Consider the following 27,776-nt stretch of genomic DNA (forward strand, 5'->3'; position numbering starts at 1 on the left):
GATTCAGTAAAAATAGATATACACAGGCGGTATAGTTTGTTTCACAGGCGGGCTACTCTGCTGACATGCAGACACTGCTCATAAGCCCTAAACTATTAACTGTGTTAGATGCAGTAAAAATTGAGATACACAGGCGGTGTAGCTAGCTTCACAGTCCGGCTACTCAGATGACTATCAGATAATGCTACTAGCCCAAAAGGATTGGCTGAGCTAGATTATACCAAATGCTCTTACAAACACTTGCACAGCACTGGCACAGACCTGCCTGGCAAACAGTGCTATGAACTGCTGTAATATATCCTGAAAAGGGCTGATATTACAACTAATCCCGACTCCCTAAACCTATCTCCCTGACAATTCGCTCCAAAAAAACACTTAGTCTGTACAGCGTCCACAGCAGCAGCGGTGCCGTCTAACACTAAGCTGCAGCAGTGAGGAAATGGTGGCGACGGGGCAAATGGCTGATTCTTATAGGGCAAGGACAAGCCCTTGCTTGTGTGCATCACATGCACATTGCCGTGTGTGTTCGCACTGCTGATAGGCTGAGAGACTGCACCTCCCCACTGTAAATGCGGGAAAGAAAAAAATATGGAGATCGGTGTTATTTCAGCACAGATCTATCCCCTGCCCACTATACACTGAAACAGTCTATTAACAATGATAAACAGTTTTAATGTGCAAATCAAGCGAGGCTTTTGGTGAACGAACAGTTATCAAACAGAAACTCGAACAGACGAATTTTAAGCAAATTGTTCGGGTTCGTCGAACGACTCGAACACCGCCCAAAACAGCTCGAATTTGAAATTGGCGAACAGTTCGACTCGAACACCGCTCATCTCTATTGGTGACTGCCAGTGATACTCACAAGTAGTTGGTGTCACCGAGAATGACCGGCAGTGCACGTTCTGTTAGTTAGTGCTGCTCGCTGTATCATAAGCTGGGATTAGATACGTGGAGTATAACATGCTGGGATTAGTCACAGCACGTGATAAGCTACGTGCATCTAGATACAGGGCTCAGTGTAGTGTATCACATTATGCAATTAGATACACAAGTCCGGAGCGTATCAAGCATGATGAGATTAGATACACTGGTCTGATCTACATATTGAGGCCCTATAGATGACTGGCACTTGGCCGCTTCGGTACACTGATACAAGTTATTTTTCAATGTAATATACAGATGTATCTTAAAAGATAATGACAGCAATAGGGACTTTTTATTTTGTACTGTGACCCCCATACAACCCTTCATACAGTAAAATGGGCTACATATATTATAATGACCTCCACAGCTTTCCACACGGCATAATGGCCCCCTCTAGCCCTAAACAGTATAATGCAGCCCATAGTCATCCATACAGTATAATGCACAGCCTATAGTCCTCAATACAATATATTGCACCCAATAGCCATCCATACAGTATAATGCACTGCCTATAGTCCTCCATATAATATATTGCACCCCATAGTGTTGTGAATTCTGCTCTTGGGCTCCCTCCGGTGGTTATGAGTGGTAGTGCTGCTGTCTTTGGATCTCAACATTCATCAGGTGTGTCCACTTTTTGCAATTAGGACTGGGCTATTTAGTCTTGCTTGATTCTTTAGTCAGTGCCAGTTGCCCATTGTTTTTGGAGGATTCACATCCCTGCCTGGTCTCTCCTGTTTTGCTGTTCTTTTCATCAAAGATAAGTTCTGGTTTTGTTTTTGCAGTCCACATGCTGTGGGCCTTATTGTTCAATGCATTTCCATGTTTTGTCTTGTCCAGCTTTGTCTGTGTAAGGATTTTTTCAGCCAAGCTGGTATCTCTGGAGATGCAGATATACCCTCCATGTCTTTAGTCAGATGTGGAGATTTTGTATTTTCTGTGGTGGATATTTTCTAGTGTTTTAATACTGACCGCATAGTACTCTGTTCTATCCTTTCTTTTTAGCTAGAATGGCCTCCTTTGCTAAATCCTGATTTCAGTCTGCGTATGTCATTTCCCTCTCCTCTCACAGTAAATATTTGTGGGGGGCTGTCTATCCTTTGGGGATTTTCTCTGAGGCAAGATAGTTTTCCCGTTTCTATCTCTAGGGGTATTTAGTCCTCCGGCTGTGTCGAGGTGTCTAGGGAGTGTTAGGTACATCCCACGGCTACTTCTAATTGCGGTGTTAGGTTCAGGGTCTGCGGTCAGTACAGGTAACACCTTCTCCAGAGTATGTCTCATGCTGCTCCTAGGCCACCAGATCATAACACCATAGCCATCCATTGAGTATAATGTACTGCCTATAGTCCTCCATCTAATATATTGCACCCCATAGCCATCCATACAGTATAATGCACACTCAATAGTCCTCCACCACTTTGGGGCGTAACACATATGGTGGAATTACATACACAGCTCTGCTATGGCAGTGTATGAATCCTTCAGAGGCGTTACTGTGCTATAGCAGAGCTGTGTCAGTGAACAGGGCACAGCAGAGTCATAATTATTCTGCTGTGCTCTGAACACTAGGGCCACGGCGATGATCAGCAGCCTGATAATGTACTATGTTTCCCAGGCTGCTGATCACTGCCGTTTTATGCTCACCTCACCCTGGACCTCCTCTCCTCTGCAGCTCCTGTCATCACACGTACTGAGCAGTGTGGGTGGTGACAGGGCGAAACTGAAGCTTGTAGCATACATTGTGGGCTGCAGCAAAATGACCTCTATCTCCTCCCACAGTTGTGACCTGGACAGCCTAGGGGGCTGAGCAGTGATTATCTCCTGGTCATAAAACATTAATTACGGTATCTGGAAAAAAGAGCACACAGCCTAACAAGTGACAAATCGATGAAATCTGTCTTAGACTCTGCCTCACCCTGCCCACAGATTACATATCCAAAACCTGCTAACAGATTCCCTTTAAGAAGGGTGATAGTGTTGGAACTGTAGTAGGTAAACCTAAGAAAAAGCGCTCATCGGGATCCCGAGTCATATCCTTGGTTGCAAACTGAAGATTTGGAGAACCACCGACCACCCTGCAGAACAACCCCTTAAGTACAGAACTTATAGGAACATTGAACATTTTTGTAGAAAAAATATATCTTGATTACATCATAATAAATGTTGTTTGGCAGGAGTTACATGGAGCATTACACAAACTTCAGAGAGAATTGCAGGAGAAGAGTGAGCATCTTAAGAACCTTGAAGAAGAGAAATGTACTAAGGAGCACAACATCGATAGCCTGAAGCAAACTGTATCCCAGAAAGAACAAATACTGCAAGTGAGTAAATTTATGTCTCATGAATATTCAGAACTCGCGTAAAGATGTAAAGTATATTTCCTTAAGTCAATATGCATCGCAGCTATATACAGTACAGACCAAAAGTTTTACACACACCTGCTCATTTAAAGATTTTTCTGTATTTTCATGACTATGAAAATTGTACATTCACACTGAAGGCATCAAAACTATGAATTAACACATGTGGAATTATATACTTAACAAAAAAGTGTGAAACAACTGAAAATATGTCTTATATTCTAGGTTCTTCAAAGTAGCCACCTTTTGCTTTGATGACTGCTTTGCACACTCTTGGCATTCTCTTGATGAGCTTCAAGAGGTAGTCACAGGGAATGGTTTTCACTTCACAGGTGTGCCCTGTCAGGTTTAATAAGTGGGATTTCTTGCCTTATAAATGGGGTTGGGACCATCACTTGTGTTGTGCAGAAGTCTGGTGGATACACAGCTGAGAGTCCTACTGAATAGACTGTTAGAATTTGTTTTATGGCAAGAAAAAAAGCAGCTAAGTAAAGAAAAACGAGTGGCCATCATTACTTTAAGAAATTAACGTCAGTCAGTCCGACAAATTGGGAAAACTTTGAAAGTGTCCCCAAGTGCAGTGGCAAGAACCATCAAGCGCTACAAAGAAACTGGCTCACATGAGGACCGCCCCAGGAAAGGAAGACCAAGAGTCGCCTCTGCTTCTGAGGATAAGTTTATCCGAGTCATCAGCCTCAGAAATCAACAGCTCAGATTAGAGACAAGGTCAATGCCACACAGAGTTCTAGCAGCAGACACATCTCTACAACAACTGTTAAGAGGAGACTTTGTGCAGCAGGCCTTCATGGTAAAATAGCTGCTAGGAAACCACTGCTAATGAAAGGCAACAAGCAGAAGAGACTTGTTTGGGCTAAAGAACACAAGGAATGGACATTAGACCAGTGGAAATCTGTGCTTTGGTCTGATGAGTACAAATTTGAGATCTTTGGTTCCAACCACCATGTCTTTGTGCAACGCAGAAAAGGTGAACGGATGGACTCCACATGCCTGGTTCCCACCATGAAGCATGAAGGAGGAGGTGTGGTGGTGCTTTGCTGGTGACACTGTTGGGGATTTATTCAAAATTGAATGCATACTGAACCAGCATGGCTACCACAGCATCTTGCAGCGGCATGCTATTCCATCCGGTTTGCATTTAGTTGGACCATCATTTATTTTTCAACAGGACAATGACCCCAAACACACCTCCAGGCTGTGTAAGGGCTATTCGACCAAGAAGGAGAGTGATGGGGTGCTACGCCAGATGACCTGGCCTTCACAGTCACCAGACCTGAACCCAATCGAGATGGTTTGGGGTGAGCTGGACCGCAGAGTGAAGGCAAAAGGGCCAACAAGTGCTAAGAATCTCTGACCATTCCCGGTGATTACCTATTGAAGCTCATCAAGAGAATACCAAGAGTGTTCAAAGCAGTCATCAAAGCAAAAGGTGGCTACTTTGATGAACCTAGAATATAAGACATATTTTCAATTGCTTCACACTTTTTTGTTAAGTATATAATTGCACATGTGTTAATTCATAGTTTTGATGCCTTCAGTGTGAATTTACAATTTTTATAGTCATGAAAGTACAGAAAAATCTTTAAATGAGGTGTGTCCAAACTTTTGGTCTGTACCGTGTATATATAATATATTAAAAGTAAAAATGTAAAAAAATTGTAAATATGTTAAGAAAATCACATAATACAAATATACTGTAACCATAAATAAGTATTTTTATGTAAAAAAAACAAAACAAATCAAAAGTACACACCCAACCTATAAAAACTGTCACACTAGTTAACTATTCAATGAACACTGTAAAAAAAAATTAAATAAAAAAAGCACAAAACAAAGCTTTATCATCATACTGCATAACAAAAACTGGAATAAAACGCAATCAAAAAGGGAAATGTAAATAAAAATGGTACCTCTGAAAACAGGTTCTGTAGAAGGACGTAGATCTGGGGATTTATTATGATGGAATATAGGCTGAACTGGATGGACAAATGTCTTTTTTCGGCCTTACTAACTATGTTACTATGTTACTATGTAACATCATCTTGTCCCACAAAAAAACAAGCCTCCATACAGCTCCATCAGTTGAAAAATAAAAAAGTTATTGCTCTCAGAATACAGCAATGCAAAAAATAATTCTTTTTTCTATAAAATAGTTTTTGTGTAAGAGTGCCAAAACAATAAAAATATAAATGTGATATCTCTACCAAAAGTAGTTTTTGGCCACACATCGGGGCTCTGCTAATGTGACATGGCCCCTTCAAACCATTCCAGCAAAATCTGAACTCCCTTTTGAGCTTTGCACTGTGCCTCAAATGTTGTTTTCAGTCACATATGGGGTATCTGCTTACTCAGTAGAAATTGAAAAACAAACTTTAGAGTGTAGTTTCTCCTGTTATCCTTGTGCAAATGAGAACATTTAGAGCTAAAACAACATTTTTGTGGGAAAAATAAATTTCTTTAATTTTCACAGTTTAACATTGTAAAATTCTCTGAAGGACCTGTTAGTTCAATGTGCTCACCAAACATCTAGATGAGTTCCATGAGGGGGTCTACTTTCCACTTTTCGAGGGTCTCCACTGTTTAGGCTCATCAGAGGTTCTGCAAATGCAACATGGCATCTGCCATCTTGTCCTGCCATTTTTGTTTTCAAAAAGTCAAACAGTGCTGTTTTCTTTCCGAGCACTGCTATGCACCCAAACAGTAGTTTTCCCCCACATATGGCGTATTGGCATATGGAAATTGCACAACAGATTGTGGGTTCTATTTTTTCCTGTTACTGTTGTGAAAACAAAATTTGTGGCTAAAGTTAAAATTTTAGTGAAAAAAAGGTAAATATTCATTTTTTTCCCCTTCACATTGCTTAATTCTTGTGAAGCACCTGAAGGGTTAAAAAAAACTTATTGGCTGTTTTGAGCAGTTTGTGGGGTGCATTTTTTAGAATGGTGTCATTTTTAGGTATTTTCTGTCCTATAGGCCCTCAAAGTCAATTCAAATGTGATTTGGTCCCAATAAAAAAATTTTTTGTAAATTTTTGTTGGAAAAACTAGAAATCGCTGATCAACTTTTAACCCTTATAATTTCGTAATAGCAAAACTAATACAAAATGGTGCAGATGTAAAGACATGTGGGAAACGTTATATTTTGTGGCCTAAATCTCTGGTTTAACCCCTCACAACATGCACCATACATGTACTACTCATGTCGGGTCTCTCCCTTTGATGGGGGTTCTGGCGCTAAGCCCACATCTTTCCCCACACATGTCAGCTGATTTAATTAGCTAATATGTGCCCCTAACAGCCGTGGGTGGAATCGCAATCCACCCGCAGCTGTTAACCTGTCAATTGCCACTGTCTATCTCTGACAGGGGCATTTAATGTGGTTGCGCCGGAAGCGCGTCACTAATCCTGCCCATCGGCGCCTATGTCACATGACCGTGGGTCGCCGATGGGTTGGCATGACAACCCGGAGTCTGCAGCAGACCCCTGTGGTTCGACGCTCAAAGCAAGTGAGCATTTCTGCTACATAGAGTTGGGCTACAGCCCTGTTCTATGTAGCATAAACGATCGGATGATTGTAGGTTCTATTCTCCCATGGAGACTATTGAAAAAAGTGAAAAGAAAAAATTGTTTTTAAAAATAGTAAAAAAAATAAAAAATAAAGTTTAAATCACCCCCCATTCACCTCATTCAAAATAAAAATATATATACATATTTGTTATCCCCGCTTTCAGAATTGCCCGATCTATCGATACATAAAAATAATTAATCCGATCAGTGAATGGCTTAGTGAGGAAAAAGTAGTTACACCAGAATTACGTTTTTTTGGTCTCTGCAACATTGCATTAAAATGCAAACGGGCAATCAAAAGATTGTATCTACACCAAAATGGTAGCAAGAAAAACATCAGTTCGGCACACAAAAAGTAAGCCCTCACCCAGCCCCAGATCACAAAAAATGGAGACGCTATGGGTCTCAGAAAATTACGCAAAGTTGTATATATTTTTTTAACAAACTTTTTTTTACCATTTAAATTAAAAAGAAAGCCTATTCATGTTTGGTATCTATAAAATCGTAATAACCTGGAGAATCCTAATGGCAGGTCAGTTTTAGCAATTGGTGAACATAGTAAAAAAAAAACCCTTGTGGAATTGCTCTTTTTTTTTTTGCAATTTAACCGCACTTGATTTTTTTCCCCATTTTCCAGTACACTATATGGTAAAACCAATAAGATTATTCAAAAGTACAAATTGTCATGCAAAAAACAAGCCATCAGATGGTCATATTGACGGAAAAGTAAAAAAGTTATGGCTCTGGGAAGCAGGGGAGCAAAAATCAGAAATGCAAAAATGAAAAATGGCCCGGGTGTGAAAGGCATAACAATTCAGTTTTGAAAATTGCTAAATTTTCACCAAGTTTGCAATATTTTCACGAATAAGCAAAAGGCATATCAAAGAAATTAACACTATAATGAAGTACAACGTCATTAAAAACAACCTCACTGGGATCCGTAGAAGCGTTTCAGAGTTATTACCACTGGTCAGAATTGTAATATATGGCCTGGTCATGAAGGTGAAAACAGGCATTCTATATTCTGATATTCTGTGGATGTTTTGTGCATATCCTTCTCTTTTCTTGTAATCCCAGACTCGTTGATGATGAGATCAGTGCACTGTGGGGACCATATAATCACTTCTAGGACTCCTTGTTCTTCTGTATGCTGAATCTAGTTCTTATAATGAAATAATATAATAAATACACCGGCGCTCCGAATGATAGTGGGTGTAGGAGTAAAGGGAAGCTGCAGGTGCCTAGACGGCTACTGCGCCAAGCCTGTCATGTATATGCAGAGGAGTAAAACTAAAAGTTAGGCCACCGCGCTACCTATCTCCTAGATAATAAATATAATGAACTAAAAAGTACCCACAAAAGGGTTAACATAAAGCACTTACTGAGTGGTTAAAGTGCCAGGACTTGGACTGCGGAAGCTTGATGGAGCGCTGAAGTGATGAAGACAGACGCTCCTCCGTGAGTCCGAGGTGAGTCCGAGGTACGGAGGTCCGGACGGCAGCGTGAAGCGACAGGCCCGAGGGGAGCGTCCTCCCTATTGGCGCCTGGCTTCCACGCGCACGCCGAGAAAGTAGACAAGCGGCGTCCTGGCCAGGGGCGCCGCTACACTGCGACAGGGAATAGGGGGGCGTGGTCTGGGTGACGTCACCCGGAGCTACAAGAAAATGGAGCAGGAGACAAGTGCCAAACAGGGCCTCTATTGCCTACGCGTTTCGAAGGTCACCGGACCTTCTTCGTCAGGGCTAGAGGTCCCTGGCTGTCTGCTGCTCTATATAGGATATAAAAGCGCCGCCCACTATACAAAAAACTAAATGCATGTATGTGCATGAGAGTGTCGCTAGGCTACAGGAAGTCCATGGACCTGATGGCATACCTCAGAATAATAGGTGATCTATGTTACTATGTACAAATGTTAAAAAATTTTTATTGTTAAATAAATACATTAAAAAATACATTAAGAAATCTATATTTGAGAGGGACAATTATTATAAAAATATATAAAAGAAGAAGGGGGGAATTTTTATATATAATTTGTTAAAAAAGGGGGGGGAAGAGAAAAAAACAAGAATACTGATAAAAAGTCATACTTAAGCCAGGCGCCAATAGGGAGGACGCTCCCCTCGGGCCTGTCGCTTCACGCTGCCGTCCGGACCTCCGTACCTCGGACTCACCTCGGACTCACGGAGGAGCGTCTGTCTTCATCACTTCAGCGCTCCATCAAGCTTCCGCAGTCCAAGTCCTGGCACTTTAACCACTCAGTAAGTGCTTTATGTTAACCCTTTTGTGGGTACTTTTTAGTTCATTATATTTATTATCTAGGAGATAGGTAGCGCGGTGGCCTAACTTTTAGTTTTACTCCTCTGCATATACATGACAGGCTTGGCGCAGTAGCCGTCTAGGCACCTGCAGCTTCCCTTTACTCCTACACCCACTATCATTCGGAGCGCCGGTGTATTTTATATTATTTCTTTTAGCTCTTTCTGTGCACATACACCTAGGCAGCTTCAATGGCGTTTAGGGCATTGAGACATGATAGGGATTATCGTTTAACCCTTGTTAATAAACAATTTTCTTTTAACATTTCCCCTCCCCCTATGGATGAACAAGCATTATTGAAAACATTAGAGAAACTTTTAATTACGGAAATGAGGGACATATGGGAGGTGGCCACACTTGAGAAATATGTACAGACTAACATTATTCCGAAGGGATTAGTGATTTATAAATCCCTAGCAGGGGACTTCGGGGACCCCCAAATACAGCAAGACTGGGATGATATGTTCAATAATTTTTCAAAGCAAACTTTGCAATTTATCATAGACAAACGGAGGATAAAATTGAATCATACGAGCCAACAAATTATTGCGCTTTTTGAACAGCTCGATGAATATGAAAACTTGGCTGACTTCCAAACTCTCACTGATAGCATACTGATCAGATTAAAAGAAAAAGAGAAAGAAATCATAGCCAAAAAAGTGAGGAAATTTCACAGAGATAGGGTGCCTAATGCACTCTCTGATAATATGGCGTACTGCCGAGAAACGCATTCGCCTTCTGCTAGTATACATCAAGCTTCTATGGACCTCGTAGTCCTAGATGAATACAATGAAACTCCAACACACAATACGCTAGATCGTTCGGAAATTTTTTCAACTTATACTAACACAAATTCCACCCAGTATACACCTGTTTCCATTGGTAATAGGAATCAGGTTAATATTAGACCGTCTGTTAATTCAGTAGCAGCCAACGTATCATTTGATTTTAGTACCCACGAACATTCAGGGCCATCATTAGAACTACAAGAGTCTCCTATTGCTTCCACCTCCAACTATTATGCCCCACTATCTCTAATTGATGATACGGATGACACCTTTAGGAGCAATGAATTACCTGGATCAAGCCAGAGCGCAAGTATGGCACCTAATCTAGGAACCCATAATGGCTATTCAGATAAAAATAAAAGATTGATGGAAGTAAAATATGGCACTAATACCCCCATTACTCAAAAACGACAACAAAAAAGACCAGAAGGGGTTACTAATAATAATAATAAAATTAAAAATAACCCCAAAAAAATCTCCAGCCTTATACCAAACAGAGGTAGAGGATTTAAAACACAGACTAAAATCACTTGGGATTTTTTTCGGTCACATACTCTAAAACCAAAAGAAGTAGGAGGGGGGGGGGGGAAACTCTCCAAAAAGAAAATAAAGAATTCCCTCCCCTCCACCCAAAAAATATTTAACCTGAGTTCGCATGTACTTTCGGATAACGAAAAGTCCCTCTTACAAAAGGGCCTGAAATTCGCACCAACCACAACAGCAAAACCTTTTAACCTTTTCATCAGTATGAAGCAGTTTTTGCGCAATTTGGCCATTAAGAAATATTTCCTCAAAAAAGCACCACAAGTCCCTAATCCTGTTTCTCATGAGTACATACAGACTTCGCTATCTAATCCCTCTACATTTCATCCCGTACAAGAATACTCAAATGCCTTTCGGTCTTTTGAAACTGCGGTCACACAGGATATTAGGAAAATGAGGAGAAAGAATCCCAAATATATATCCCAAAATTTAAATAACTTTGAACGGAAGGCACTACTGGACCTTCAAGTAAACCATGATATTATTATACGTCCAGCGGATAAAGGGGGTGGGATTGTTATCCTCAATAAAACCACATATCAGGAGGAATCTGATAGACTCCTGAATGATGAGACTACCTATAGGAAATTAAATAGTGACCCTACTGAACGGTATACCAAAAATTTGAATATTTTAATATCACGAGGTAAATCTTCAGGTATTGTAAATAAAAAAGAATCTTTATTCATCATGAACAAAACCCCCAGTGTGGCAGTGTTCTACTACCTCCCTAAAGTCCATAAAGATGCAATGCGCCCACCTGGGAGGCCTATTATTTCGGGGATCAATTGCCTGACAGCTAATCTGTCACGCTACATAGACACACACCTCCAAAAAATGCATGCCTATTATCCCCGCATATCTTAAAGATACTAGTCAAGTGCTCCAAATATTGGAAAAAATCGAATGGGAAAGTGGCTTCACACTGGGGACATTAGACATAAAATCTCTGTATACAGTAATAGACCATTCAAAAGGATGTGAAGCGGCAGAACACTACCTTAATAAACTGGCCACCCACAAGAAACCACAGATCCAGTTCATTGTGGAAAGTATTTTATTTATTTTGGAACATAATTATTTCACCCATGATGGCCAATTTTACCTCCAAACACGGGGCACGGCTATGGGCACTTGTTTCGCTCCCAGCTACGCAAACATCTATGTAGCCAAGTGGGAGGAGCTACATATTTCGCTCACAAAAAGCCCCAATACTGGCTTGATTATGTGGAGGCGTTTTATCGATGATATACTATTCATCTGGAATGGCCCCCAAAGAGAATTAGATGTATTTATTGCCAATCTCAATTCTAATGACTTTGGGTTGGAATTTACGGCCACTACCAGCAAATCGGAAATACATTTTTTAGACCTAAACATCTTTATTGAAAATAATCGGATACTAACTAAATGCCACCATAAACCAGTAGACTCTAATGGATTTATTGATATTAATAGCTGTCATCTACCGATTTGGTTGACTAATATCCCCAAAAGCCAATTTACCCGGGTAAGACGTAATTGCACTAAAAAACGAGACTATATAATAGAAGCAGAACAACTTACCAAGAAATTTCTGGAAAAAGGATACCCCAAAGACCTACTAGATGTGGCTAAACAGGAGGTCTATGAAACATCGAGGGATACCCTAGTACAGAGAACAACTAGGGATAAATTTACTCCAACTGATATCCCTACACAAATTCATCAGTTACCTATTATTACGCAGTTCCATTATGGATACAAACAGTTTACTAAAATCATCTATAAACACTGGTCAATCCTCCAGACGGACAAAGTAATAGGGGAACTGCTACCAAAACGACCCAAATTTGTTTTTAGAAAATCACAAACAATAGGTAACATTATAGCTCCAACTACCAACAAGGGTCCTGCCAAGAGTATATCCTCAAAAAATCCAGGCTTTGTACCTTGCGGCACTTGTTCCTGTTGTGTGCGTACAAATTTTAAAAAAATAAAACAGCTTAAATTTTTTAACTCTAACGCCACTGAGGAATTTACTATTAAAGACCAAATTTCATGCTGGTCGTCAGGAGTTATTTACTTAATCAAATGCCCCTGTGGTAAAATTTACGTGGGTCGCACTAAACGTAAATTGAGGGACCGCTTGAAAGAACATTTTAATAATATAGAAAAAGGCTTCATTGGCCACCCCCTTTCCAGGCATTTTAGGGAATACCACGGTAGATCCACTAAGGGATTAATATTTTGCGGCATCCAAGTAGTTCCAAAAAACTGGAGGGGAGGGGACTACATAAAACTAATGTCACGCACCGAATCTAGGTGGATTTTTATGCTGGATAGCCTGGCCCCTAAGGGTCTTAATCATGAATTGGAGCTTTATGCTTTTAAATAGTTATCTACTTAAGTATGACTTTTTATCAGTATTCTTGTTTTTTTCTCTCCCCCCCCCCTTTTTTAACAAATTATATATAAAAATTCCCCCCTTCTTCTTTTATATATTTTTATAATAATTGTCCCTCTCAAATATAGATTTCTTAATGTATTTTTTAATGTATTTATTTAACAAAAATTTTTTAACATTTGTACATAGTAACATAGATCACCTATTATTCTGAGGTATGCCATCAGGTCCATGGACTTCCTGTAGCCTAGCGACACTCTCATGCACATACATGCATTTAGTTTTTTGTATAGTGGGCGGCGCTTTTATATCCTATATAGAGCAGCAGACAGCCAGGGACCTCTAGCCCTGACGAAGAAGGTCCGGTGACCTTCGAAACGCGCAGGCAATAGAGGCCCTGTTCGGCACTTGTCTCCTGCTCCATTTTCTTGTAGCTCCGGGTGACGTCACCCAGACCACGCCCCCCTATTCCCTGTCGCAGTGTAGCGGCGCCCCTGGCCAGGACGCCGCTTGTCTACTTTCTCGGCGTGCGCGTGGCAGCCAGGCGCCAATAGGGAGGACGCTCCCCTCGGGCCTGTCGCTTCACGCTGCCGTCCGGACCTCCGTACCTCGGACTCACCTCGGACTCACGGAGGAGCGTCTGTCTTCATCACTTCAGCGCTCCATCAAGCTTCCGCAGTCCAAGTCCTGGCACTTTAACCACTCAGTAAGTGCTTTATGTTAACCCTTTTGTGGGTACTTTTTAGTTCATTATATTTATTATCTAGGAGATAGGTAGCGCGGTGGCCTAACTTTTAGTTTTAGTTCTTATAATGATCTACTAGTGTTTTTGTACTGCTGCAAAATAAATTTGGAGCCATTGGTATGCCTGCCTCTTGGTACTGCTTGATGGAGAAGTTAAACATCAAGGGATTTTTCATATAGAATAAACATATTTGTGGATCACTACTTAATACATATGATTACATAAACATAAGGTGCTTATAAACCAATGAATATATTAACCGCTTCCCGACCACCGGCGGTAGATATACGTCAGTGCTTGCAGGGATTTGTGCAGTGCTGACACTTATACCTAATAACTCGGGGTTTACAGTACAGAACGCTGGCTGTGACCATAGACCTCGTCAATTTCTGATTGGTTCAGGTCCTGGTGATGTCATCCCAACAATCATTGGGAAAGTTTGTGGTAGGAGCAACCTTTTCTGGTTGATCTGCTTCATAAAAATTCTGTTTCTCCTCTGATCTTCTGTCAGCGAGAGATCAGAGGAGAAACATTTTGACAAGTGCTGCTGACAACAGCTGTGTCAGTCAGCAATCTTGTTATAAAGTAAAAAAAAAAACACATACAAAGCAATAGCTTAGTGTTAGGCTTAAAGTTAGGGTTGGGCTTGATCGCAATTGTTTTACCAATAATTTGATTGTAGTCATGTCAGTTAGTTCGTTAATTATATAGTATACTGTAGGTAACTATACATAATTTGATAGAAACTTCGTTTGCACTAAAATATAACAAATACTCTTGAGTTTTCTATTGCCATATATACTCGTGTATAAGCTAAGTTTTTCGGCACATACACGAGTCATTATCCCAGAAAGACAGGGGCCAGCGGCTGCGGCTAAAGCCTGTGCCCGCGGCTAACGAAAAATGAATATTCACTGCGCTGGCAGGGACTATTCATTTCTCTTATGGCGCACAGTTACAGCCACAGCCGCTGGCTTCCAGCACACATCCTACTTATCCTCCCTGCGCACCCTTGCTGCATCTCGTTCCGGTGCCAGCAGCTCGTCCAGCCAATCGATCAGGCCTCCTGCTCATGAAGGTAATGAATATTCACCTCTCTCCACTCTCATAGGCTTGAAGTGAATATTCATTACCTTAATGAGCGGGAACACGTTATCGCTCGGCCAGAAGAGCTGCTGGCACGGAACGAGATGCAGCAAGGGAGCGCAGGGAAGATAAATAGAATGTTTTTTTTGTTGTTTTTTTTTTATAGGAACCATGCATAAGAGGACAGGGATGGGGAGCCATGCATACAAAGATAGGGGATAAGGAGCTATACATACAGGGATGGAGAGCCATGCATTCAAGGACAGGGAGCCATGCATGCAAGGACATGGATGGGGAGGCAAGCATGCAAGGATAGGGGATAAGGAGCTATACATACAGAGATGGAGAGCCATACATGCAAGGACAGTGATAGGGAGCCATGCATACAAGGACAGGGATGGGGAGCCATGCATGCAAGGACAGGGTTGGGGAGCCATGCATTCAAGGATAGGGGATAAGGAGCTATATATACAGGGACGGAGAGCCATGCATACAAGGACAGAGACAGGGAGCCATGCATGCATGCAAGGGCAGGGATGGGGAGCCATGCATACAAGGATAGGGAGCCATGCATGCAAGGACAGGGATGGGGAGCAATTCTTACAAGGATAGGGATGGGGGGACAATGCATACCCAGCTTATACTCAAGTCAATAAGTTTTCCCAGTTTTTTGTGGCAAAATTAGGTGCCTCGGCTGATACTTTGGTCAATTTATACACGAGTATATAGGGTAATTCCGGAAACAATATTTAACCCCTTCCCGACCCATGACGCCACGTAGGCGTCATGAAAGTCGGTGCCATTCTGACCCATGACGCCTATGCGGCGTCATGGAAAGATCGCGTCCCTGCAGATCGGGTGAAAGGGTTAACTCCCATTTCACCCGATCTGCAGGGACAGGGGGAGTGGTAGTTTAGCCCAGGGGGGGTGGCTTCACCCCCTCGTGGCTACGATCGCTCTGATTGGCTGTTGAAAGTGAAACTGCCAATCAGAGCGATTTGTAATATTTCACCCATTATAACGGGTGAAATATTACAATCCAGCCATGGCCGATGCTGAAATATCATCGGCCATGGCTGGAAATACTAGTGTGCCCCCACCCCACCCCTCCGATCGCCCCCCCACCCCCCCGATCTGGCCGGTACACTGCTCCGGCTCCCCTCCGCCCTGTGCTCCGCTCCCCCCCGTGCTCGTGTCCGCTCCCCCCGTGCTCCAATCACCCCCCCGTGCTCCAATCACCCCCCCTGCACTCCGATCCACCCCCCCCCCGTGCTCCGTTCCACCCCCCCGTGCTCCATTCCAGCCCCCCGTGCTCCATTCCAGCCCCCCCGTGCTCCGTTCCACGCCCCCCGTGCTCCGTTCCACCCCCCCGTGCTCCGTTCCACCCCCCCGTGCTCCATTCCAGCCCCCCCCGTGCTCCGTTCCACGCCCCCCGCGCTCCGTTCCACCCCTCCCGCGCTCCGATTCCCCCCGCCCGTGCTCCGATCCCCCGCCCCCCGTGGTCCCTCCCCACCCTATCATACTTACCGATCCAGCCGTGGTCCCGTCCGTCTTCTCCCGGGCGCCGCCATCTTCCAAAATGGCGGGCGCATGCGCAGTGCGCCCGCCGAATCTGCCGGCCGGCAGATTCGTTCCAAAGTGCATTTTGATCACTGAGATATAATCTATCTCAGTGATCAAAATAAAAAAAATAATAAATGACCCCCCCCCCCCCTTTGTCACCCCCATAGGTAGGGACAATAAAAAAATAAAGAAATTTTTTTTTTTCCACTAATGTTAGAATAGGGTTAGGGGTAGGGTTAGGGTTAGGGCTAGGGTTAGGGCTAGGGTTAGGGTTAGGAATGTGCACACGTATTCTGGTCCTCTGCGGATTTTTCCGCTGCGGATTTGATAAATCCGCAGTGCTAAACCGCTGCGGATTTATGGCGGATTTACCGCGTTTTTTTCTGCGCATTTCACTGCGGTTTTACAATTGCGATTTTCTATTGGAGCAGTTGTAAAACCGCTGCGGAATCCGCACAAAGAAGTGACATGCTGCGGAATGTAAACCGCTGCGTTTCCGTGCAGTTTTTCCGCAGCATGTGTACAGCGATTTTTGTTTCCCATAGGTTTACATTGAACTGTACACTCATGGGAAACTGCTGCGGATCCGCAGCGTTTTCCGCAGCGTGTGCACATACCTTTAGAATTAGGCTATGTGCACACGGTGCGGATTTGGCTGCGGATTCGCAGCAGTGTTCCATCAGGTTTACAGTACCATGTAAACATATGAAAAACCAAATCCGCTGTGCCCATGGTGCGGAAAATACCGCGCGGGAACGCTGCGTTGTATTTTCCGCAGCATGTCAATTCTTTGTGCGGATTCCGCAGCGTTTTACACCTGTTCCTCAATAGGAATCCGCAGGTGAAATCCGCACAAAAAACACTGGAAATCCGCGGAAAATCCGCAGGTAAAACACAGTGCCTTTTACCCGCAGATTTTTCAAAAATGGTGCGGAAATATCTCACACGAATCCGCAACGTGGGCACATAGCCTTAGGGTTAGGGTTGGAATTAGGGTTGTGGTTAGGGTTAGGGGTGTGTTGGGGTTAGTGTTGTGGTTAGGGGTGTGTTGGGGTTAGGGTTGTGATTAGGATTATGGCTACAGTTGGGATTAGGGTTAGGGGTGTGTTGGGGTTAGTGTTGGAGTTAGAATTGAGGGGTTACCACTGTTTAGGCACATCAGGGGTCTCCAAACGCAACATGGCGCCACCATTGATTCCAGCCAATCTCGTATTCAAAAAGTCAAATGGTGCTCCCTCACTTCCGAGCCCTGACGTGTGCCCAAACAGTGGTTTACCCCCACATATGGGGTACCAGCATACTCAGGACAAACTGCGCAACAATTACTGGGGTCCAATTTCTCCTGTTACCCTTGTGAATCTAAAAAAATGCTTGCTAAAACATAATTTTTGAGGAAAGAAAAATGATTTTTTATTTTCACGGCTCTGCGTTGTAAACGTCTGTGAAGCACTTGGGGGTTCAAAGTGCTCACCACATATCTAGATAAGTTCCTTGGGGGGTCTAGTTTCTAAAATGGGGTCACTTGTAGGGGGTTTCTACTGTTTAGGCACACCAGGGGCTCTGCAAACGCAACGTGACACCCGCAGACCATTCCATCAAAGTCTGCATTTCAAAAGTCACTACTTCCCTTCTGAGCCCCGACGTGTGCCCAAACAGTGGTTTACCCCCACATATGGGGTATCAGCGTACTCAGGAGAAACTGGACAACAACTTTTGGGGTCCAATTTCTCCTGTAACCCTTGGGAAAATAAAAAATTCTGGGCTAAATAATTATTTTTGAGGAAATAAAACGTATTTATTATTTTCACGGCTCTGCATTATAAACTTCTATGAAGCACTTGGGGGTTCAAAGTGCTCACCACACATCTAGATAAGTTCCTTTCAGGGTCTAGTTTCCAAAATGGGGTCACTTGTGGGGGGTTTCTACTGTTTAGGCACATCAGGGGCTCTGCAAACGCAACGTGACGCCCGCAGAGCATTCCATCAAAGTCTGCATTTCAAAACGTCACTACTTCAATTCCAAGCCCCGGCATGTGCCCAAACAGTAGTTTACCCCCACATATGGGGTATCAGCGTACTCAGGAGAAACTGGACAACAACTTTTGGGGTCAAATTTCTCCTGTTACCCTTGGGAAAATAAAAAATTGCAGGCTAAAAGATCATTTTTGAGAAAATAATTTTTTTTTTTATTTTCATGGCTCTGCGTTATAAACTTCTGTGAAGCACTTGGGGGTTCAAAGTCCTCACCACACATCTAGATTAGTTCCTTTGGGGGTCTAGTTTCTAAAATGGTGTCATTTCTGGGGGATCTCCAATGTTTAGGCACACAGGGGCTCTCCAAACGTGACATGGTGTCCGCTAATGATTGGAGCTAATTTTTCATTTAAAAAGCCAAATGGCGTGCCATCCCTTCCGAGCCCTGCCGTGCGCCCAAACAGTGGTTTACCCCCACATATGGGGTATCAGCGTACTCAGGACAAACTGGACAACAATATTTGGGGTCCAATTTCTCCTATTATCCTTGGCAAAATAGGAAATTCCAGGCTAAAAAATCATTTTTGAGGAAAGAAAAATTATTTTTTATTTTCATGGCTCTGCGTTATAAACTTCTGTGAAGCACCTGGGGGTTTAAAGTGCTCAATATGCATCTAGATAAGTTCCTTGGGGGGTCTAGTTTCCAAAATGGGGTCACTTGTGCGGGAGCTCCAATGTTTAGGCACACAGGGGCTCTCCAAACGCGACATGGTGTCCGCTAACAATTGGAGCTAATTTTCCATTCAAAAAGTCAAATGGCGCGCCTTCTCTTCCGAGCCCTGCCGAGTGCCCAAACAGTGGTTTACCCCCACATATGAGGTATCGGCGTACTCGGGAGAAATTGCCCAACAAATTTTATGATCCATTTTATCCTACTGCCCATGTGAAAATGAAAAAATTGAGGCGAAAAGAATTTTTTTGTGAAAAAAAATTACTTTTTCATTTTTACAGATCAATTTGTGAAGCACCTGAGGGTTTAAAGTGCTCACTAGGCATCTAAATTAGTTCCTTGGGGGGTCTAGTTTCCAAAATGGGGTCACTTGTGGGGGAGCGCCAATGTTTAGGCACACAGGAGCTATCCAAACGCGACATGGTGTCCGCTAACGATGGAAATAATTTTTCATTCGAAAAGTCAAATGGCGCTCCTTCCCTTCCGAGCCTTACCATGTGCCCAAACAGTGGTTTACCTCCACATGTGAGGTATTGGTGTACTCAGGAGAAATTGCCCAACACATTTTAGGATCCATTTTATCCTGTTGCCCATGTGAAAATGAAAAAATTGAGGCTAAAAGAATTTTTTTGTGAAAAAAAAGTACTTTTTCATTTTTACGGATCAATTTGTGAAGCACCTGGGGGTTTAAAGTGCTCACTATGCATCTAGATAAGTTCCTTGGGGCGTCTAGTTTCCAAAATGGGGTGACTTGTGGGGGAGCTCCAATTTTTAGGCACACGGGGGCTCTCCAAACGTGACATGGTGTCCGCTAAAGAGTGGAGCCAATTTTTGATTCAAAAAGTCAAATGGCGCTCCTTCCCTTCCAAGCCCTGCCGTGCGCCAAAACAGTGGTTTACCCCCACATATGAGGTATCAGCGTACTCAGGACAAATTGGACAACAACTTTCGTGGTTCAGTTTCTCCTTTTACCATTGGGAAAATAAAAAAATTGTTGCTAAAAGATAATTTTTGTGACTAAAAAGTTAAATGTTCATTTTTTCCTTCCATGTTGCTTCTGCTGCTGTGAAGCACCTGAAGGGTTAATAAACTTCTTGAATGTGGTTTTGAGTACCTTGAGGGGTGCAGTTTTTAGAATGGTGTCACTTTTGGGTATTTTCAGCCATATAGACCCCTCAAACTGACTTCAAATGTGAGGTGGTCCCTAAAAAAAATGGTTTTGTAAATTTCGTTGTAAAAATGACAAATCGCTGGTCGAATTTTAACCCTTATAACTTCCTAACAAAAAAAAATTTTGTTTCCAAAATTGTGCTGATGTAAAGTAAACATGTGGGAAATGTTATTTATTAACTATTTTGTGTCACATATCTCTCTGGTTTAACAGAATAAAAATTCAAAATGTGAAAATTGCGAAATTTTCAAAATTTTCGCCAAATTTCCGTGTTTATCACAAATAAATGCAGAATTTATTGACCTAAATTTACCACTAACATGAAGCCCAATATGTCACGAAAAAACAATCTCAGAACCGCTAGGATCCGTTGAAGCGTTCCTGAGTTATTACCTCATAAAGGGACACTGGTCAGAATTGCAAAAAACGGCAAGGTCTTTAAGGTCAAAATAGGCTGGGTCTTGAAGGGGTTAAAAAGTAATAAAATGGCCCTTCAGCCTTATACTGCAGAGGAGGCCTAGGCCCTTGTATATTCTGACAGTGAAGAAAGTGCAATGTCAGATGGTGATGTGGATTTTGAAGGCTTTAGTAGCAGCACAGTGGTGGATCAGAACTGAGCAGTGATTCTGGTTCGTAATCAAACACAAGGACCAGTACAACAAGATGGTGAAATAACGCTACTGGAAAAATCTCTCCAAAACAGGGAACAATGGCCAGTACAAGAGCCGTCACTGGCACTAGTGAATTGGCCACTTGATATAACATTTCCCAGATGGGAGGCTTCGGATTTTGCTACTCCATTCATCCCAGATTTTAATGCCATTTCAGGTATAAATGTACAGGTGGAAGATTTTGGACCTATTCATTTTTTAAATCTGCTTGACAGAGAGCTTGTTAGAGCATATTGTCCTACAAACAAATTTAGACACTTTCTAATTTATCAGCCAGAATCCACGATTATATTATACTATTCCAAATTCATGGACGCCAAATAATGTTCCGGAAATTTAAAATTTTTTAGGAATTACATTTGCCATGGGGCTTGTTAAAAAATGAGCATTGGTCATACTGGTCCAACCGCCCTGTTCAAGCCGCCCCTATGTTTTATCATTCTTTTTAGGATTCATTATGAAATGCGAATGAGATTTTAGCATTTTTACGACAATAGTTATTGCCTGCCCAGAAATGCTCCAGTACATAACAGACTATACAAAATAAGACCCATCATCGAAGACTTGACAGAAAAGTTCTTAAGGCTCTACACCCAAACACAAAACATTTCTATTGATGAGTCCCTTGTAAAATCCAATGGAAGACTGCACCTCAAGCAATTTATTCCATCTAAGAGGGCAAGGTTCAAAATAAAGCTCTATAACATGTACGAGAGTTCAGCCGGATACACATCCGCTTTTTGCGGGAAAGATATCCAACTAAACCTACCAGGATGCCCTACTTATCTGGGAACATCTGGAAAAATCGTTTAAGAGCTGATAAGTTCATTTTCACAAAAGGCTACATAGTTACATAGTTACATAGTTATTAAGGTTGAAGGAAGACTATATGTCCATCTAGTTCAACCCATAGCCTAACCTAACATGCCCTAACATGTTGATCCAGAGGAAGGCAAAAAAAAACCCATGTGGCAAAGAGTAAGCTCCACATTGGGGAAAAAAATTCCTTCCCGACTCCACATACGGCAATCAGACTAGTTCCCTGGATCAACGCCCTATCAAGGAATCTAGTGTATATACCCTGTAACATTATACTTTTCCAGAAAGGTATCCAGTCCCCTCTTAAATTTAAGTAATGAATCACTCATTACAACATCATACGGCAGAGAGTTCCATAGTCTCACTGCTCTTACAGTAAAGAATCCGCGTCTGTTATTATGCTTAAACCTTTTTTCCTCCAACCGCAGAGGATGCCCCCTTGTCCCTGTTTCAGGTCTATGATTAAAAAGATCATCAGAAAGGTCTTTGTACTGTCCCCTCATATATTTATACATTAAAATAAGATCACCCCTTAGTCTTCGTTTTTCCAAACTAAATAGCCCCAAGTGTAATAACCTATCTTGGTATTGCAGACCCCCCAGTCCTCTAATAACCTTGGTCGCTCTTCTCTGCACCCGCTCTAGTTCAGCTATGTCTTTCTTAAACACCGGAGACCAGAACTGTGCACAGTATTCTAAATGTGGTCGAACTAGTGACTTGTATAGAGGTAAAATTATATTCTCCTCATGAGCATCTATGCCTCTTTTAATGCATCCCATTATTTTATTTGCCTTTGTAGCCGCTGCCTGACACTGGCCACTGAATTTAAGTTTGTCATCCACCCATACACCCAGATCTTTTTCATTGACGGTTTTGCCCAGAGTTTTTGAATTAAGCACATAATTATACATCTTATTACTTCTACCCAAGTGCATGATCTGTATATTGACAATTGCTACACCAACATTCCCCTATTTTAAAGATTTCCACAATCATTTGTCAACAAAAAGTTCCAAAGGGGACAGTCGGGCTGTATGCAATGGAGAGCTGCTTGCCCTCAAATATAAGAAAAATATTTTTATGCTCAGCTCGATCCACACAGATGTCAAAAGGGCCAATGTAGAACTAGGATCCACTACTCCAAAGAAAAAACCTGTGTCAGTCATTGGTTACATCAAATACATGGGGGGTGTGGACATTGCAGACCAGGTTCTACAGCCATACCAGGTATGTCATTTTTTTGTTTCAGGTGGCAACATATAATTATTTTGTGTTATACAAAAAGCATATACTTTCCTTGATTATCAGGAAAAGGTAACTGAAAATCTTGTTTTCGAAAAAAGACTAACTGAGTGACATTTTATTGCGCTCATTCCAGCAACAGAAACAAGAGCGAGCTCCAAGAGAAGATGTTGTGTATGTTCCAAGAGAGAAATAAGGCATGATATTCACTCTTATTGCCCACAATACCCATCATTGCCAGCATTATACCTCACTGACTATTCTATACACATAGAATAGATATATAGATGCCAGTGACATAATAATATATATATTATAACATTGAAACATTGGGTGACTAGTTGTTTCTCAGTCCGTGGATATGCAGGTCTTGTATCCATCCAGAGTTTCGTTATACGCTTCATATATCCTCTCTCATTTGGTCTGCTGTTATAGTAGCATTTCTTCAGATCCAGGTTCTCTTGCCTTGTCCATGTACAGTTTGTTCCAGTAGCCCATTTATCATTAGGTTCCTCAACATCTGATGCAAACCTTGTTAATCCAGGGGACATGACTCTTTGTTCATGGCACTCTCATGTTTATTGAGGTAGGCACTGTGTTAGTAGTCTTGCCCAAGGACCACTACTGTTATATTATTTCCAACAGGGCAGAGATGGGATTTGAACCCCAGTCTCCCATATTGGTAGTTGTGCACTTTTACCACTACACTATAACAGCCACATAACGTAGGTATTCTAGTGTTAGGAGCCTTGGTATATAATTTATTTTTCCACAGAAGAAGCAGTCCACCACCCAGCTTGGCTAACACAAGGAAGAAGAGTGCTGATCATGAAAGATCCTCACAAAGGAACAGTTCCATAACCTGCCTTACAACAACATGGAAACTCCTGTCAGGCATCACAGCCACCAAGCTACAGAACCATGTGAACCAGTACATGAATCCAGCTCAGAAAGGCATTGGGACTGAAACCAGAGGCTCTAAGCACCCACTTCTAGTAGACAGAGCAGTCGCTCAAGACTCAAGATCCACACAGACCAATCTCAGCACAGCCTGGATTGACTACAGGAAAGCCTATTACTCAATGCCCCACACGTGGATCTGTGAATGCTTGGCTCTTTACAATGTCAACAGGAAATTAAGAACCTTCCTCAGAAACTCAATGGGGCTATGAAGAATAACATTGAAAATCAATTCAAGACAACTAGCACAAGTGACCATCAAATGCGGCATATACCAAGGCGAGGCACTGTCCCCATTGCTGTTCTGCATAGGTTTGAACCCCCTCAGTCAGATAATTACAGAGTCTGGCTATGGATACAAGTTCAAGAGTGGAAGCACCATCAGCCAACTCCTCTACATGGATGACATCTAGCTGTATGCAAAAAATGAACGGGACATCAATTCACTGATCTACCTGACAAGGATCTACAGCAAAGACATCGGGATGTCCTTCGGACTGGAGAAGTGTGGCTGGTTGGTAATAGAGAGGCAAGGTAATCTGTTGGAGTTGAATTACCAGCAGGGCACATAGCAGATGTACAGACATGCTACAAGGGATATGGTAACCATGATGAGGAGGCAAGGAAAGCAGTAAAATCCAAATACCATCAAAGGGTAAGACAGGTCCTGAAGAGCCAGCTCGATGTGAAGAATAAAATCCGCGCCATCAATACATATGCCCTGCCAGTTATCAGTTACCCTGCTTGCATAGTGTTCTGGACAAAGGAAGAGATGGAAGCTGCAGATATAAAGACACGAAAGCTCCTCACAATGCATGGAGGTATCCACCCTAACATTCCGTGTCTGTCCCCCGGCGCTGTGCTTCTCTGCACTGACAGTGAGCGCCGGACAGTCGGAAAGCACAGCGGTGACGTCACCGCTGTATTTTACGGCTGGCCAGCGCTCACCAGTCAGTGCAGGAAGCTGAAGGCGAGGGACATGACCAGACACAGGGAATGTAAGTATGTAGTGTTTTTTTTTTTTTTTTTTTACATTTACACTGGTAACCAGGGTAAATATTGGGTTACTAAGCGCGGCCCTGCGCTTAGTAACCCGATGTTTACCCTGGTTACCAGTGAAGACATCGCTGAATCGGCGTCACACACGCTGATTCAGCGATGTCAGCGGGAGATCCAGTGACAAAATAAAGTTTCAAACGATCTACTACAACGTACGATTCTCAGCGGGGTCCCTGATCGCAGTAGCGTGTCAGACACAGCGAGATCGTAATTATATCGCTGGAACGTCACAGATCGTGCCGTCCTAGCGACCAAAGTGCCACTGTGTGACGGTACCCTAAGTCTCACACCCACTGAGTTTATACCAACAGAAAGGAGGGTGGTTGAGGCTTGATAAGCATTCAAGCCACCATCACAAATGAAACAAGGAGTATCCAGGAATACATCAGAAAAATGGCACCAAAAGATGAGATGCTGAGAGAAAGCCTAAGGCAGCAACAACAACAGATCTGAAAGGAAGTACAGGATCATGAAGCGCCATGGCAAGACAAGCCACTGCATGGGATGTACCATCGACAGATAATGGAGTTGGCTGACATGGAGAAATCCTACTAATGGCTGGAGAAAGCTGGAATCTGAGACAGCACAGAGGCACTAATCATAGTGGCACAAGAGCAAGCACTAAGTACCAGATCCATAGAATCAGTAATATACCACACAAAACAAGACCCAAGGTGCAGACTAAACAAACAAACAGTCCAACACATAGTGGCAGGATGAAAAATGCAAGCAGGAACAGTGTATAACGAACACCAGAACTAAGTAGCAGGAATTGTATACAGGAACATCTGCACAGCATATGGGCTAAGTCCCCCTAAGGCTAGTTTCACATTTGCGTTTAAATCCGCAGCGTTTAAAACGCATCTACAAGTGGTGGAAAAAATGCATATAAACGCGTACAAACGCAGCGTTTTTTAGACGCACGCGGTTAAAAAAAAACGCCGCGTTTGTACGCGTTTACATGCGTCTTTTCCTGCGTTTGCGTTTTTGGTGTGCATGATGAGATATTTCACAAGAGAAAAATCAAGACAACCAGACACCGCCAATGGGACTACAGAGGGCGTGTATAATGGGATCTCTATATATAGACCCTAGGGCTACTGAAATTTTAACAGTTTGCTACTGTATCCTGTGTCATGATGGATCTTCGCATGGAGAGCTTTTATTTCAACCTGGATTTCAGCTTCAAGCTGTTTCTTGCCTGTGCTTTTGCTTGGGAGCAAGACAGAAATCGCGAAAGATGGAGAAGGAGACAATGTAGGCGTTTTTGGAGGCACCCCATTATCGAACTACGTGAGAGCCGTGGAGCCTATCACACGCTCTATGCCGAGCTTAATGCCAACCCGGAGAAATTCCAGGAATACACACGAATGTTGCAAGACTCGTTCCGGGATTTGCTTTCTCGTGTCCAAGGAGCTATACGGCGACAGGACACCCAGCTGCGTAGAGCGATTCCATCCGAGGAACGTCTGCTGGTTACATTAAGGTACGTTCAAAATCTAAACCAATGACAGTCCAAATTTAGTGTTTTTTGACATGTATTTTTGTGTATTTTCCTTTCTTTTGTTATCATAACCACACCATAAAAAGAATAGATTGTAATTTTTTTTTGTGTTTGTTTTTCTTCCAGATTTCTGGCCACCGGAGAGAGTTTATCATCCCTCCACTTCCAATACCGGCTTGGAATATCCACCCTGTCCGGAATAGTTGCGGACACCTGCCGGGCTTTGTGGAATGTACTCCGGGATGAGTTTATACCCCTACCCACCTTGGACATGTGGCTTGAAATTGCGGAAAAATTCTGGAATGTGTGTGATTTCCCCAACTGTTTAGGAGCGGTGGATGGAAAGCACATTCGCATTATCAAACCAGCAAGGACAGGATCGGAGTACTTCAATTACAAAAAATATTTTTCTGGGGTGCTCATGTCAATAGCCGATGCGAACTGTCACTACATCGCCGTGGACATTGGAGCTTTTGGCCGTGGCAACTATTCCCAGACTTTCAAGAACTCGGATATGGGCCGCCGTCTGTATGGCAACAATTTCAATTTTCCACCGCCACATCCTCTCCCCAACACTCAAGGTCCACCGATGCCATTTGTTATGGTTGGGGATGAAGCCTTCCAGATATATGAAAACCTACTGAAGCCATATTCCAGTCGGGACTTGAACCACACTAGAAGGATCTTTTTAACTACAGACTGACCAGGACCCGAAGAACAGTAGAGTGTACCTTTGGCATTCTGGTCGCTAAATGGCGCATTCTTGCATCAGCCATAAATCTAAAAGTGGAAACAGTCAACGAGGTGGTCAAAGCCTGTGTGGTTCTGCACAATGATATAATGGTTAAGGAGCAACCCAACATTGAACTGGATGAACCTGTTGCACACCCACTGCCCGATTTCCAGCATCACCCGCTGCGGTCAACGGCAGCCGTTGGTCACATGCGGGACCAATTTGCTGCCTTTTTTGATTCAGATATTGGACATGTGTCATGGCAGGACAATGTTGTTTAAAAGTCATGTTGTAATTACATCTGTACCAGTAATTTTCTACAATGATAATATTTTTCATTAATAAACTTTAGTTTTGGTTGTGTTGACCGTCTCTCCTATCGTTTTCCTATCGTTTTCCTTTCCAAACCAAGGTTGTCCTAAAGCTGGCAGTATTTGATCTGTGTTTAATATCAGTTTTTGTAAACCAAAACCAGGAGTGGGTGATAAAGGCAGAGGTGCTAGTTATTATGTTAATATCATAATTTACCTATAATTGTTCCACTCCTTGTTTTGGCTTACAAATACTGATATAAAACACTGGCCACATACTGCTAGTAATGGCAGCCATGTTGCT

At 42.6% G+C, this 27,776-nt stretch overlaps 1 protein-coding gene across 7 annotated transcripts in view; it reads left to right on the top strand.

Moving 5' to 3' along the window:
• Positions 1-27,776, top strand: part of PDE4DIP (phosphodiesterase 4D interacting protein) — a 1,776,665-nt gene that overhangs the window by 586,823 nt on the left and 1,162,066 nt on the right. For 5 of the 7 annotated variants that reach the window (XM_069737152.1, XM_069737154.1, XM_069737148.1 and 2 more), the window contains one exon: positions 3,102-3,248. The exons of the other annotated variants lie outside the window; for them this stretch is intronic. In XM_069737152.1, coding sequence (XP_069593253.1) covers positions 3,102-3,248 — 147 coding nt within the window. The remainder of the gene's footprint in view (positions 1-3,101; positions 3,249-27,776) is intronic. 7 annotated transcript variants of the gene reach the window in all.

This window comes from Ranitomeya imitator, chromosome 8 (genome assembly GCF_032444005.1).
Source record: "Ranitomeya imitator isolate aRanImi1 chromosome 8, aRanImi1.pri, whole genome shotgun sequence".
Classification (NCBI taxonomy): domain Eukaryota; kingdom Metazoa; phylum Chordata; class Amphibia; order Anura; family Dendrobatidae; genus Ranitomeya; species Ranitomeya imitator.